At 41.6% G+C, this 15,977-nt stretch overlaps 4 protein-coding genes across 4 annotated transcripts; 1 reads left to right on the forward strand and 3 right to left on the reverse strand.

Annotated features, from left to right (window-relative positions):
* Positions 1 to 1,215: 1,215 nt before the first annotated feature.
* EAE98_006108 (uncharacterized protein) lies at positions 1,216 to 2,043 on the forward strand (the record flags this gene model as incomplete). The annotated part of the gene is made up of 1 exon (XM_038953730.1): positions 1,216 to 2,043. One exon carries the CDS (start codon positions 1,216 to 1,218, stop codon positions 2,041 to 2,043), a length of 828 nt encoding a protein of 275 aa, XP_038810125.1.
* A 1,144-nt stretch (positions 2,044 to 3,187) lies between these two features.
* On the reverse strand, positions 3,188 to 6,537 carry EAE98_006109 (uncharacterized protein; the record flags this gene model as incomplete). The annotated part of the gene is made up of 3 exons (XM_038953731.1): positions 3,188 to 4,684; positions 4,742 to 6,344; positions 6,425 to 6,537. The coding sequence occupies 3 exons, from the start codon at positions 6,535 to 6,537 to the stop codon at positions 3,188 to 3,190; spliced, it is 3,213 nt and encodes a 1,070-aa protein (XP_038810126.1).
* Positions 6,538 to 7,519: 982 nt separating this feature from the next.
* On the reverse strand, positions 7,520 to 9,448 carry EAE98_006110 (uncharacterized protein; the record flags this gene model as incomplete). Its single annotated transcript, XM_038953732.1, has 5 exons — positions 7,520 to 8,183; positions 8,233 to 8,797; positions 8,877 to 8,928; positions 9,095 to 9,178; positions 9,263 to 9,448. The coding sequence occupies 5 exons, from the start codon at positions 9,446 to 9,448 to the stop codon at positions 7,520 to 7,522; spliced, it is 1,551 nt and encodes a 516-aa protein (XP_038810127.1).
* A 2,719-nt stretch (positions 9,449 to 12,167) lies between these two features.
* EAE98_006111 (uncharacterized protein) lies at positions 12,168 to 13,823 on the reverse strand. The gene is made up of 4 exons (XM_038953733.1): positions 13,498 to 13,823; positions 12,948 to 13,367; positions 12,577 to 12,890; positions 12,168 to 12,522 (listed from the first exon to the last, which is right to left on the reverse strand). The coding sequence occupies exons 1-4, from the start codon at positions 13,656 to 13,658 to the stop codon at positions 12,449 to 12,451; spliced, it is 969 nt and encodes a 322-aa protein (XP_038810128.1). The 5' UTR covers positions 13,659 to 13,823; the 3' UTR covers positions 12,168 to 12,448.
* Positions 13,824 to 15,977: the final 2,154 nt, after the last annotated feature.

A 15,977-nucleotide genomic window follows, 5' to 3' on the forward strand; every position in this document is an offset into this window, starting at 1 on the left:
TGGATTGGGAGAAGAAATCCTTAAGTATCCAACCCGAAGATTTCAATACGGTGAATTGATACTGATGAAACGGTTGCTATTGTTAATGCGCGTAAATAGTAACTTCTAGCGTTTGAGAATATTTGTTTATGTAATGATGTCACAAGAGTGAATATCTACCTACCGTAGCAAGCGAACCGAGTGAAGGGGCTATGTGAAATTTTTGGAGTTGACTTTTGCAAGTGAATGTACTAGTTCCAGAAAATTTGTAATAGACTCGATTTGTTAGTGATAGATTCCACAATGATAGAGAATCATCTAGTACCGTAGATGTGAATTTCGGAGTCCATCAATCTTCAGACAGTATCCCCTATAATCTAATCATTTCATCTTCCAGCAAAACTTACGGTTTAGTATGCACGAAGAATAATGGAAACTTCTCGATCAAGATTCTAGATCCTCGGATAGTAAGTCTTTTCCAAAAATTCATTTTATCCATCTCTCGTCTCAGACCACCAGACTCATCTCTGCAACTGCTTCGTGTTCAAGCACATCAACGTCGTCTAGCCACCATACCAAAAATATACTGCAAAAATTTCCTCTCATTATCTAATTTAGAGAAATCCCTACATCGTACTTGACTAGTATGATGCGAGTAATGAACAAGAAAGAATTGCTTCATAATCTACCACAATTCAGCATGAAGCAAGGTTACTAGTTTGCCAGTTCTAATTTCTGAACCGTAAAATCTCAATTTTCTGAAGTCTTCATCGGAGTACTGCCACCCAAGCTCCCACTCAGAACCACTTAACCAACCGTAATAATTCAAAAATCTATATACAAAATCCTCTTCATGGAATTCCTCAGAATGTGGTACATTATAACAGAAGACGAATTCTCTCCACAAACCCACGTACAAATTCGAAGAACTTCCAGAGACATACTCACCATCAACCTATCAACTTTTCAAAAGATCAACATCCGCTCGACAAGAAACTTTTCTCTATCCCAATTGAGAACTCTAACATCTCGTAGATTTTTCTCGAGAGAAACCAATCGTACAAAATAACTCCTGCAACGTCTGAATAGAGTAAGTATTCATCCAACTCGATTAATCTACAATTTTTTTCTTTTATTCATACACATCCACAATTATATTCCAATACCTCATCTCATCTCATCTCTCATTCACCCTTCCCGACTAATCTAACGACAATACAGAAACCCACTCCAAAGATGTCTCCAAGACCAAGACCAAGACCGAGATCCATCACCTCACTCTACTCCCTCTCCGGCGCCTCCTCGCTTACCAGCATAATCTCCACTCCAACCAAACCATCCGCATCCAGATCCACATCTCGCTCCCCCTCTCCCTCTTCCATCGCAACAAATCCTAACCCCTCCCCCAACGACAACAACCCCACCCCACCCCCCTCAGAATTCATCTTCCCCATCCCCTCCAGCGGCGACCCATCCGAAACTTCCCCTCTCCTCTCCACTCCCCACCGATGTCTCCCACGCAAACTCTGCATTTGCAGACATCCCAACTACACCACCCACCTACACCAAACCGCCTCAACCATCCAACCCACTTTCAACCACTTCCGGCACTGTTCCATCCAGCGCTCTTCACTCCTCAACATCCAGATAATCTCCGGTACTCTACTAATTTTCTGTCTCGCCATCATTATACTCTCTCCTTTTCCAACCCACATTGAGAACAAAAATTCGGCTCTACAGCGAGATATCCAATCCTCGCATAAATGTTCCACTCTCGCATCTCTTCACAGCCCAGATGATCTCATCAACACAAATTTTTCCGTGCAAGCCCAAACACAGAAACTCGATACCCCTCAACTCAAAGGCATCGAATTCGCAATCGTCTGTTTCGCAATCTTTGTCATATGTTCTATTATGCGAGCGACAAGTTATGTAATGAGTAGATGGGGAGTATGTTTTGGAGGGGAGGGATCAGATGGTAATGGGGATATCTTTGAAGAAGCAGAAGAAGAGATGTTGGGTTACAGTCACAGAAGAGAATCGATGCAAGACAATATCGTTTAAGCGAGTGGAGGACAGTGTAAGAGAAGCGGGGGGAGTGGGAAGTTTAAAAACAAAGAAGAAATGACGAGTTTACTCTTAGTCTAATCGTCGCTTTTCTAACGAGCGTAGCGACTCTTGCAGTAGACTTCTATAAAGGTCTATACGCTAGGGCCTCAATACCTATAATATAAGCTCGAAGCTTATATAAAGCATGAAAAATTGAGAACATTGATTATAAATATTTTACACTTTTACTAATGTATACCTTTAAGCTTTTAAGATTAGATACGAATCAATCATCAAAAGTATATATATATATACATAGGTATATATATGTAGTTTAGTATAAATCCCTATACAAACTAATATAATAATTTGTAATCTATATATCTAGAGAAATAAAAAAAACCTTAAAATGTAATAAGTTATAGTTATAGAAAAGAATCAATACAAGACAATATCATCTACCTAATAAACCAATCAACCAATCAATCAATCAACCAAAAAAAAAAACAAAAAAAGCAAAAGGGCGGGGGGTAGGCAGGCATAGAGGCGTTGACGTTAACAAATCATCAAACCATCCATACAATAACAAGAGACACAAACAGAGACACAAACAAACAAACAAACAGAGAAACAAATTATCAATCCATCAATCCATCAGACAATTTAAGATTTGAGATTTGAGATTTGAGATTTGAGATTCAAGATTTAAGATTTAAGATTTAACCAAGTAACCTTAGATGATAGCACGAGGTATTATAGCACGAGTGACTTATAGCACGAGTGACTTATAGCACGAGTGACTTATAGCACGAGGTATTATGGCAATAGCATGATTTCAACCGATTAGAGAGGTGAATCAGGATACACAAGATTTGCTGGATTACTTACCTACCTATCTACCTACAGTAGGTGCCCGGGTAGTTTAATTAGCGACTTTCATTCACTCCTACAACGAGAGGAGAAATCAACTTTCTTACCCCCTCAAGAGTCAACACGAATAATCTATCGTCAAAAAATTGGTTCACATTTATCATTTTCAATTAAATCTTCATAGTCAATTAAATAACCATATAATTATAATTTCTTCACCCGCCACCCCCCCTCTCTCCCCCTCCCCATCTCTCTCTCTCCCCTCTCTTTCTCCCTCCCCATCTAAACCCTACCCCCCATCCCCACCCCCACCCTCTCCCTCCTCCCCAAAAAACCCACTCAACCCCAACATATCCCCCGGTAAATACTCCAACCAAGGCATCATATCCTCCCCCAAACCCCTCATATCAATATCCTGACTCTCCATCATCATATCGCCCATCCCATGGTTTCCCATGCCCATACCCATGTAACCGTGTGAATGTGTATGTGTGTGATTGCCCGTATGATATGAATTTCCCGGTCCATTACCCGATCCGTTTGCGTGCCCATTAACCGCATGTATATTATTACCGTGTAGATTACTTGCGTTATTATTATTGTGATTATGATTGTTGTGATTATAGAATCCTCCCGCTCTAGATGTCGATGGCGTATGTGAGAAATCATACCCACCTCCTCCACCAGGTGTACTCGAACTTCCTGGTCTTGGACTCATCGTATTTCTTGGTCCTGGATCAAAAGCATGGTTTTCACTCCTCGGTGTCGGATATGGACTGCCACTCCCATTTCCTCCAGCACCCAACCCCAATAACATTTCCGCGTCCGCTGTTGCACTAGCATCAATATTTGAGTTCGTACCATGCATGAATTTTGGTCCTGGAGGAGGCATATGATTACTCCTCGAAGCCCCTATAAATCTATCAAACCTTCCACTAGTCGACGTACCACCCGCTGTATTTTCTGGTAAACTTTGTCTAATAGGATCATAGATCATATTTCCCTGTCCATATTCTTTCTGGGCTCTCATCTCCAAATGATCCGCTGCACTTTGATTTTGATACATGAATGTCAAATTGGAACTTGGAGAATTAGTAGTTCCAGTCAGAGACCAACCAATAGCTTGAGCCAAATCTATTGCCGGAGATCCAGGAAGTGCTTCCATCATTGGTGAACGTACAAATTCCGGAAATCTACCAGGGGAATTTGCAGAGAATTTTCGTCTCCAATTAGGTATAATTTCATGTCTTGGTTTAGTAGCTTCGGTATATTCTTCCGCGGTATATGTTTCGACTTCTTGTGGATCTATTCCACTTTGTTTCTGTTCCATAGCTACTCGAATATATCGTGTTCCAGCCCAATAAGATTCGATATGTTGTAAAGCTTTGTGACATCGTTGATAGTTTTGATTCGCGGCTGCTGCAAGCAATGAATGTTTCTGTTTTTGATTTCCTTGATTGTTGTGATTTCCACCTGGTTTCACAGTATCTGATGGAGGGCTTTGACGAGGACTGGGGTTTCTAGAAGATGGTTGAGAAGTATGTAACGCAATCTCTTTAAGAAAAGCACACCCAGCGATGTATATCGGTTGACATGTAAATGGATTTCCAATAAATGATCTCGGATCAATGAGTTCAGCAAAAGCCAAGATATCCGCAATAGTTTTAGCAGATGACATGCTGAGTTCTCGACTATGAGGAAGTAATTGTAGAACTTGTCCTTCGAGAGATTGCATCAAAGTAGGTTGATGAAGTAGCATGATTAAGGTGTGAAACCAAAAATGAACCTTGATATTAATTAGCAAAACATATCGGCATACTTCCAGAAGGAAAGAAAAACTCACAAGTATAAAATTTGTTCCCTCCCCACTCTTAACATAATGTTGAAAGTTGGTCGCTGAAAATTCCAATCTCCCATCCAGACTTTGATACAGCACAGTCAAATCCTTTTCCATGCCCTTGAGCTGTTTAATCAACCCGGGTGTAATATCGTCCGCACCTCTTATTCTATTCAATAAATCTGAAACTAGACCATATAAATGTATGATTCGGATAAGTGCAGGAAAAGGATCTGGCCATGCTTCTTCTGTATTATTGGATACGGATGGAAGTGTCAATTCGAGATCTTCATCTTTGAGACTCACTGGTCTACCAGTTCCAGAAGAGATAACTCGATCAAGCATGAGGACTGCCCAGAGTGTATCTATCCTTTCTTCTTCAATTGCACTTTTCTCTTCCGCCGTGATAGTCGCATCCGGTTCATCCGATTCTCCTTCATTTGTCGACCTATGATATCCTGGATCTTTCTGCCCTTGATGTTTCACACCATCCAACTTTTGAAGTCCAAGATCCACAGCCATCCGTATGGCACATCCAAGATACATCCACAACGCACTATCTTGATTGGCACCAAATCCCTCATAAGCAAGTAATAAACAAGCTTGTACAGCTCCAACTGTGGGACAGGGAAATGTATCCACAACAGCCGCTTTAGCTCGCTGAGCAAAGACTTGTCCATATTCTGATTTCGGTTGTGGTGAATCGTGTGAAGTAGTAAGAAGTGGATGATCTGAAAAACGAGCCGCTAATGCACAAACTGCATCTACAAGAATAGGTTCAACTTTCTTTTCTTCTACCAGCCGTTTGAAATTCTCCTGTCGTTTCGATAGAAAAGGGTAATTACAACCCAGATGAGCAAAAAAGACCTCCACAAGATGAATGATAAGTCTATTGACCGGTAATGGATCATTAGGATCATAGAGTGGCATATCGATTGCAGACCTTGGTTCAGTCCCCGCTTGAGATGGTGTTCCATTCACAGAACCCCCACTAGAATGTTTCGCGGATATCGGTGACATTGTGAGAGAAGAAGACGATGGAGCACCCATACTCCTTTTATGTTCTCGAACAGAAACTACCATCTGCTTGAATCCGGGTACAATCGCCGTTGGTCCAAAATATCTGAAATATGGCACTCGATGGCTTTCACTGATGGTAGTTTCACTGAGAAGTGGTTGATCCCTTTCGAGCGGATTGGGACTCTCATCCGGAAATAGAACTGCATCTCTGTAATCAACCCTTCGATTTCCAGGTCGATTATTCCCCATATCCTCACTTCCCAACCTTCGAGACGCATCGTGCATATATGATTGATCAACCTCAACTCTCGTCCGTGCAGCAGTCGTATTCGCTCTTTGTTGAAATTGTTGCGGTACCGCATCCCTCGAGTTCTCTTTCAACAACCCAGGCCTCTGCAGATGTGAATGTGCATAATCCCCCTCATCTCCTTCCCCACCATCTGGGGTTTTCACCTCTTTCCTTGTCGAGTTCGTAGCTCCATCAGATCCCTCCGCATACCCCATGCATTCATGGCCATTATCCGTACATGTCGAACAAAGTGGTCGTTTTCCATCGCATCTGGTTTTCCGTTTCCTGCAGGTCCGACATCTATATGTCGCATTGAAAATTAGCTATACTCTCGGTAAATCACCCCTTCATTCTGCGATTGTTCCAAAAAGTATACATACGCAGCATTAACCCTCCGCCTTTTCGCAGGCGGTTGTCCCTCATTATTTACGAAGCGGATCTGTTTCTGCGGTACACCTCCTGCTCCTGCTCCTGCTCCACCTCCAGCGCTCATATCTCCTCTGCAGCTCTGAAATCCTCTATTCCGTAAGCCCTCTTGCCAATCTTCCTGTATCCCTTCGGAAACTCTGCTTCACTTCGCGCAAACCTCAGACACAATCAAACAGGAATCCCCACTCACATCATACGTCGTTTCTTTCTCTCGTTTGTTGAGCTCGTTTGATTTGTCTCATCCAACCTGGTATCGTATTGTCTTTCCCGGATTCCTTCTCTCGATTCGTCCCTTTGCGTTTCGTCCCTTCTAGTCGTCACTGTCGATCTAGTGTTTTGTACTCGGTGTCTCTGTTCCCTTTCCTTTTTTTCTCTCCTGTCTTTGCCTCTTTGCCTTAAGCCCAATCTATCATGGACTGCACCGCACCCTCGCAGAAACAATCACCCCACTATAAAATGAATCGTGAGATTGGGTATCAAACAAGAAATAAATTTCATAAAACCCAATGAGCGCCAACCGTTGAACACCAGATGCAAGATGAAGCAAAATTCCGTTTCTAGAACGATAATTTCCGTCTTACAGTAATAGATACCTGGTACAGAAAAATACAGGGTGTCCAAGTGCCGATCCCGGGGAAAAGCTAGGGTCAAGTACGCGCTTACGGATAGAGGCGGATCAGCGTCGATAGCCTGTATTGGCAGATGTTTATATATATATATATATATATATATATATATATATAGTAGGACAAGCAGGACATGCATATACTGGCGATGTAGAGTTTGCAGATGAATTTGTATATAGTCGAGTATATTTAGATACTTCCTTTTAAAATCAACTGAAAATCCACGAATAGTTTGTTTCTCGTTAAGCGGTCATCATTCATAAATCCATCCATGAATCCATCCATCCATCCTTTCGTTTTTACCTTTTCCACCGCCATTCCACCATTCTATCAATATTTCCATCGTCCATCCTTCAAATATCACCATCGAATACCCAATCCAAACGACACCATGAGTTCAAAATCCAAAGATCTGCCATACTAACAAATAGCATGAGTCTTTCCAGTCTTTCCTTGCAAACTATGCTTCTCATTCTTATAGTGAGAATGGTTATGCTTGCTCTTTCCAGAGTGAGTAGCATGCGACTTAATATATTCTTGATTCTTCTTGACAGTATCTTTATCCATCTCATCCAAGACACTGCAGCATAACTTGATATCACTCAATAATGAATCACATCTTGATTTACTGAAATCCTCACGGACGACTACACGTAACATCTTGAGGTTATCAGTCTTTGGTGCCATAGTGTATGCTGGGACAACCCATCCACGTTGACGGAGTTGATGAGCGATTGCGAATTCATCGTAATGTTTGTTGGAGTTTGGGTCCATACGGAAAGCAACGAGTGGGAGACCTTTACCATTCTTTTGCGACATGATAAGGAAACCGAGTTGTTCAAGAGAATCGGAGAGATAATCGGCGGTTCTTGTCAAGTTGCTCATGATAGCTTTGTAACCCTGCTTACCAAGACGAATGAGTTGGTAATATTGAGCGATAACTTGAGAAGCACCCTTGGAGAAGTTAAGAGTGAAAGAAGCTTGATCAGCACCAAGATAATTGATGTTGAAGACAAGCTCCTTGGGAAGGTACTCTGGTGCTCTCCAGACAATCCAACCAACACCAGGGTAAACGAGTCCATATCTAGAGTTTTGTTAGTCGTCGTGTAGGTAAGAGGGGATGAAGAACATACTTGTGACCACTGGTGTTAATAGAAACAACCTTTTCTAATCTAAAATCCCACTCCAAATCTGGTACGGTGAATGGAGCTACAAATCCACCTGAAGCTGCATCAATATGAATGACGGTATCGATGTTCTTCTCAATTAAAAGATCGTTAACAGCCTTGGCATCTTCATACTCCCCAGTATAAGTCGTGCCGAGAATAATGCAGATACCAATGGTATTCTCATCGACCAAATTGACTGTCTCCTCAGGGTCAATTACATATCGATCTGGAGTACAGTAAACATATTTTTCCTCAACCTCGAAATATCTAGCTGCCTTTTCCCAGCAAACTTGAACAGCGGAAGACATAACGATATTTGGGTTATCGGTTGATTTTCCAGCAGCGATACGAGCATTCTTCCAGCGTTTCTTCATGGCCAAAACTGCCAACATGATGGCCTCGGAAGAACCAACGGTCGAGGTACCGACGGCAGCATCACCTTCTTCATTTGTAGGAGCGTTGAACAAACGACCGATCATGGAAACACATCGGTTTTGAATGTCTGCAGATTGAGGATATTCTTCGTAATCTACCCGAAAAGTTAGCGTGAGTTGGAGTAAAGAAGGTATGGAAAGCGGAATAGCAGGATGAGAAGAAAGTGGACGTACCAATGAAATTCTTGCTGAAACTCTCAGTCATGAGGTCTTCGACTTCTTTTTCCTACATACTATTAGCATTGAACAAGATATTTCATAAATCCCCTCGATTCAATCGCACTCAGCGTGATTGGTGCGCATGATCGATAGCCTCAATATCTTCAAAGACTTCAACGACTCCAACGACCGGGACGCTCATGAAACTCAAGGAAATCGTTCAACAAACTCACCATAAATGTAGTAACAAAAGATGCCAAATTCAGCATCGGATTTCCATCGAGTGAAAGATGATCTTTGATCATGCGATACGCAACCTATTCATGCACCACATAAAATTAGTCTTTCTGTCCCAATTCCAGATTCGCATTCAGATGCCAATTCTGCATCAAATCACATACCTCCTTGGGCATCTCTCCATCCGGCATCTCATGCTCTGGCAGATCCTCTGCAGCAAATCTAGAACCATAAACACTAGTTGTGAATCGATCCTCCTCGCTCGAGGCAGCCATTGTAAGTTTCTTCAACCCTTCGACGAGGGGAGCAGCAACCTTATCATTGCTAGGGATTTGGGAAAGGTGCACCATTGTTGCGGTGGTTGTTTGTGTGGTGATTAGGATTGAGTTGAATTGAGATAATGAAGTTATTGATGGTTGAGATGATTTATTGTTGATCGAGTTCGAAGACTAAGATGTTGATGGTTTGAGGTGGGATTTGAGGAGAGATGGGAATGGAAGTAGTTGTATCGTATGAGTGGAAAGACGAGAAGAAGATGATTCAGAACAGAAGAGAACAGAAAACAAAATCAAAAGAGTAATAAGTCGATAAATCTTGTATTCATATGGATATCTATCTACTCACCCATCCTTGATTAAACCGTGAATAATGGTCTTCGTATCACTTCTAGACTTTAGTGGGAAAATTCCGACTCCCTTCTTGATTTCCATTCATCATTCCCATAAACTTACGAGGACTCTGCCCCTCTTTTCAAGGATGTAAGCTCCAGCTGTTTTGGGATCTTTTGGTAAATCTTGGCAGAAAAGCTTAGTTTATTTATCATATATGGAAATTGATTGAAATGATTGGTTGAAAGAGATGTAAATATTAATTATCCGATCAAACCATTGTTTTGAGATTGTGGATTGAATTTTATATCTGCGTCATCTTTTTATCTTTTTATCCTCCCGTCTGTTCTTCCCGCATATATTCTGCTCTACCGACGGAGTCGATTTGTTGAATCAAGCATCTATCTATCCCCTGCCAAGAATACCTAGTAGATATCTCTCAATTATATGCATTTGGAGAAGATGACCAGCGATTGTACAACACATGGCACTTTTCCAACTTACTTACATACATACTTGGTACTTGGATGTAGACCTCTCCCCTGGTATTGGGACGACTCAGAGGCAAAGACGGGAAGGGAGGGGTTTCAGGACCGAACGACCATTGGATACTCGAGTACATCGTACATAACTATGTGTACCGGTACGTACCCCCGCAATAACCACACGTTCGTACATCACAGCCACAAAATGAAAGCTGATTCGATGAATATGCGGTGAGATATCGATGCTGGACTGACATATGGTAATACGTCCATCATGCATATGCAGTATCATCGTTGAGCTAGACATCAAATGTAAATGCAATTCGGTAGTACCACGGCTTGTTCTTTGGAGCCTCTCAAATGTTTGGTGTCTAATTCACAATAGTGATGAACTGGTCTAGCAAAAATGGATTTGCTTATATGAATTCATAATTTTGATTGGTATTACACTGAATCTGGAAACAAGAAATGTTTTGCTATACAAATCATTGAAGTTAGAGGCCACTTGATCAAGTAGTAAGAATGAGGTACAGTAGCCATTCGCTTGTCAATGTCAAATGAAGGGTGAAACTTCCTTAAGTTCTTCGTTTGTGAATTCAATTATCTATTCCTCTTCTTTTCCAATAGAAGCTGTCTATTTCAGAAGGCAAACATTAGAAATTATAATACTATCAAACTTATATCACAATTTCTTTATTAATCAGTAAATATCGACACTGAAATCTGACATTCCGTTACAAGTTTCCATTTCGAGGCTATATCTCCATCTCCCAATAGTTGTGAGCAACAACTACACAATTTATATCCTCAATCCATCACAACTTATCAATCGAACCCAAAAAGCCATTCATGAGCTTGAGAGTAAATTCAAATTCCAACAATATTCAAACAAAAATCAGCGAGCATTCCTTACAAGGTCAACACTGCTAGATACACTTTAGTTGCGTGAAAGAGCCAACTGTCATCTACATCGAAGAGATGGATATAGCTCAATCTGATATAGAGAAGTTGTCAAGAAATCGAGAACTTCAAGTTACTCATTCCGGCTCAAACTCTCCATCCCTTCAAAATACCTGGACTCAACAAAATCCAACAATGTATATGCAGTAAAAGTATCACAACAACCACTCTTCGCGTATTGCTCTCCTCATCTCCTACTCTCCTACTCTAACCCCACCATAAAACCTCCAACTCCAACCCCAATCCTCCCCCTTCTCCCCCTCCTTTCTCCCCCTCCCTTCTCCCCCTCCCTTCTCCCCCTCCCTTCTCCCCCTCCAACACAATCATCTCATCCACCTCCACCTCCACCTCCACCTCCACCCCCTACAAATAAAACCCTCCTTTCCATCCTCCCTCCTCTCCCTCCTCTCCCTCCTCTCCCCTCTCATAATTCACATAATTCATATAATCCACAATCATCATCATCATCATCACCATCAAATTTACAAAACAAATGGAATAAATAAACAAAGCAACATATCACATATCACATATCACACATCACATATTATATACTCCATACCTACTACCCATACCCCATACACATCCAGAGTCAAGCCATACACATCCAGAGTCAAGCCATACACATCCAGAGTCAAGCCATACGCATCCAAGATCAAGCCATACCAGGAGCGGAGAGTTAAATGCAATGGTAGAAAACCACACAACATGAATGAGAGTCGTGGGAAGTGATGAGGTGTAGGTAATGAGATGTAGGCTTGTACTTTGATATACAATCAACCATATTAATCTTCGACACCCTTCCCTTCCCTTTCCCCCCTCTCCCACCTAGAGTCGTCATAGTAACCTTGGAACAAATTCCCAAGTTCGCACTACACATCTAGATCCAGATTCAGGAGAAAGAAGAGAAAGTGAGAGACAGAGGTAAACCCCAACATCACAATCACTGACTCGGGTCCCAATCTTCTTTCACGTTGCACACCACATCACACTCGAGATCAAAGGCCAAAAACCAATCAACATAAACCACATCCAATTGTTATCTATTCTATTGGAGAGAAGTCTCTATTATACAGACAGACGCCATGAAAAGCCCTTCCTTTCCTCCACATCCTCTTCTAGAAGTTCCAGTCCATCATCTAATCTATTCCTTCTCTATTTCAAGACAGACCGGAGTATTTTTCGATAAAGGCGAGGAAGAAAAGGTTTGCTGGAACAAACAAATGCATGCGGGTTCGCTAAAAGATATCCGACGATCCCGTAAACCCTTTTTAAACAACTGCTTCTATACAATCATTTATTTAACAGCCAAATCAACACCACCAGTGGCACCGAGAGCCTTCTTGATATCACCGTAGATAGCGAATTGACCTACAAAAATTGATTAGTAAATTGATGTGAAAATGTGGAAATGAATTTACTTACCAGCAGTAATAGCACCGACCATGGCAAGACGAGCACCAATACCTGTGTATGAACCTCTGAAACCCAACTCTCTACCGATCTTGATCAATCGGGAAGTGGTTCCCTCTCCTGGAAGACCCTTGGTCTTGTTAATCTTTGACAACATGGTATCAGCTGGTTGTGAGACAACGGCGGCAGCCATTCCAGCAATAAGACCGGATCCCAAGTTAATGGTGGTTTGCATTCCGTCGGAGGTCTTGGATTTGTCGACCTTGGTGTAGATAGCCTCAACGACCTTTTCGAAGACGACGAACTTGGCCATGGTATATGGGACTCTTTTTGATGACATTAGTATCCTAACGATATAATCGCTTGAAAATCTCAAAACTTACTGCTTGAACAAGATTGGTCCGAAACCAGCATAGAAAGCACCAACACCCTCGTTCTTCAACATCTTGGAGAAACCACCAATGAGACCATTGGCATATGTTGGGTCAGAGACCAAACGGATACGGGTAGCCTCAAGAGGGCAAAGAGCGATATCAGCGAAGAATTCGGCGGTAGCGGAAGAAGCCAAGTAGACAGCGGTCTTGTTGTTGACGGCATTTTCATAACCGATCATGTTAATGGCTTGTTGCTTGAAGAGTTCATAACCTCCAAATTTGAATGCGCCTTGAAGGAAGTAACCAGCGAAGGTTGGTCCAGCACCGGTCAAAAGAGCAGATGCTCCCTCCTTTGCAATAACTTGTCTGAAACCTCCGATCAATCCTCTGTTGTATGTGACGGGGTCGAGTTGGATTCTGGTCTTGACGCTGTAGAGAAAATTTATGTTAGTAATTTGATATCTTGGTTATCTCCCACTTCCAATCCCACTTCTATCTCTCCATCCATCGAATCGAATCCTCGGATTGCGCAAAATCCAACAAGAAATCTAATACATACACATCGACGGGAGTAAGACCACCGTGGGTGACTGAACAGCAGACAGCTCCTGCCAAAGCAAATCTGGAGTAAAGTGCGAAACCACTGAGCTTCTCTGGGGTGTTAGCAGCGACCTGTTGGACGACTGCATCCACCTTTGTTGAACCAGTAGAGCCAACCATGATGAATATCTAGAAAAAAAGAATTGAGAGGAGAGGTGAGGTTATTATTAGATACTTCTTCTACTGAGAGAAGGAAAAGACAGAACAAGATATATCTCGTTGGTGGAGAGAAGATAAGGTGGTCAATTGAATAAAATGCAATATTATTGATTAGAAAGAAAAACGACAATTAAAACTTTTGACGCTAGAGGATCGGAACCTTTCGGACTAATAATTTATTTTGGGTCGCCTTAAAGATTAACCGTGTGGATGGTGGATGCCTTATTTTTGGGTTCGGAAAACCGGATTGTTTAAACCGAATCCCAATCCTTCTTACACGTGTGTTCTACAAGAATATGATATGTATCAAGTCCATCTCATCCTTCAGCCATGGTGAGGACGGCGATGTTCTGAGGATAAGTATATCTTCATATTTGCCTATGTTGGAAGAAAACCCTATTTCTCCATATCCTTTGAGGGCTATCCCAATGACGTAGCGACGTCAATCATAATAATGCCAGTGCGTTGAATATTATCGTCGGATAAAACGGAAATTCAATGCGTTGCCCAGGTGTGTCTGAGGCGTGCAATATGGCGTCAGATGTCTCATAGTTGAGGCTCTGTATGTTCATGAATTCTTCCATGAGTATGAGAAAGCAAATGTAGCAGATTTGAGGTCTTTGATCACGGAGTCTTGCTCCTACACCTAACGAAGACGGTAGTTGATGCAAGGGACGCCAAGAATTATCCGGCAAAACTCATCGGGTATCTCGTTGTGTGGTTATATTTTACGAGCTTGAGGGTTACCTCTGAACTTGTGGATTTGGCCTCTTCCATATAGTCTATATGGTGCTCATTTAGTAAGACTTTACCATTCTTCACATAGTATTCTGATGTTCAAGCAACTTCTCAAACTCAGCTACTAGGTATCTCCTTCGAGCCTGCTTGGGTACTGTACCACTCGATATCATATCTTGACCCCTCTCTCGTTGCCATACTCAATCCTGAGTGTTGTTTGACTTTACGCTATACTCTATCAAGACTGTCAATTGTTATCCAGCCCAGTCACTGTCACACCTTAAAGAACGAAGTTTATTACCAGTTTTGCATTCAACAAACGAACAATATCTTGTACTTTACCCCCAAACGAGATTTACTACTAGTTACTATTCTGGCGGGAGCTTGGAGTGCAAATTGACCAATATCAAGACCTTCTGCGCCACAGCAAGTTCATATTTAATTGTACATGGCCCTACCTAAGTCTTGCTTTATATGTTCCAGATAAAATGAAATTTACAATACTTAGAAAGTCTTTACTTTGTACAGAACTAGCTTTGTAAAATCTTATCGCATCCATATCTCATCCCTATATAACTCCCTACTAGTTAAATAAATGTATTGCCATCAAAAGGAAATTAAAACCACTGTGGATAGAGGTTAAGGGGGAGAATTCTGAATATATCTTTGCTCTTCAAGTAACTATGCCGAACCTCAGGAAAAACATAAATAAGGCCACAAATAAGAAGGCTAATAATCCGGAAACCGGAGACTACTTGACTGTCGAGATTCGTTCTCTCGCCATTGCTGTATAGTTTCGATCACCGTTCTCGCAGGTGTCGAAACCCCTATATGTATTGCGTAGCCATCCAAATATATATCAAAGATCTGCAAATTACAAACACCAAGAACCTAATGACTGTTACCACAGCACTACAGAGTGCGGCGCCTAAACTGCGAAAGATGGCAGAATGGAAGCCTTTAATCTACGACACGATAAATTTCAAGAAGGTTTTATATGAGAAACCTAAAGGCCCTGCCATATCTCCGTGGCATATTCGCTCATTCTATCTCTCCATTGCTAATTTTGCATCATGCTGCTTCACTGAGAAATTCAAAGAACTTTCCTGCAAAATCTATAGAAGTAATCTTTCCACCACCCCCGTAAGGTCAAGCTGTATTGGCAAGTGATGGAGACCCTTGTCATGCGCAAAAGAGCTGTCGCAAAGATACATTCGACATGTTGGATCTGACTGGAGTGTCTTGGCTCGAAATAGGTACCGGCAAAAATCGTATACCTGCCTTTCAGGTTTATGGTTCATGATTACTTGTTAGGTAGTTCTCTAGTGTCATCCCTTTTTTATTGTTGTCATTCCAATAGTATTATTATCGAAACCTATCATGTGCCTATTAAATGATCGATTTATATACTTCAAACATCATGTGCTGAAGAATAACTAAGAAATCATCACAAGTGTTTTTTCTTCCCCCAGCATAACATTCTATCTCGCGTGCTCACCACAAAGATCTTTTGTCCCTGTAGAAGCAAATCCAGATATTACT

Source organism: Botrytis deweyae (genome assembly GCF_014898535.1).
Source record: "Botrytis deweyae strain B1 chromosome Unknown BDEW_012, whole genome shotgun sequence".
Classification (NCBI taxonomy): Eukaryota; Fungi; Ascomycota; class Leotiomycetes; order Helotiales; family Sclerotiniaceae; genus Botrytis; species Botrytis deweyae.

Excerpts from the sequence above, each read along its gene's own strand:
- EAE98_006111 (XM_038953733.1), bottom strand. The coding sequence starts at position 13,658 with ATGGTTGGCTCTACTGGTTCAACAAAGGTGGATGCAGTCGTCCAACAG. Across the intron at positions 13,368-13,497 it reads GGTCTTACTCCCGTCGATGT|CGTCAAGACCAGAATCCAAC; the intron begins GTATGTATTAGA and ends TTTTCTCTACAG. Across the intron at positions 12,523-12,576 it reads GGTCGGTGCTATTACTGCTG|GTCAATTCGCTATCTACGGT; the intron begins GTAAGTAAATTC and ends CAATTTTTGTAG.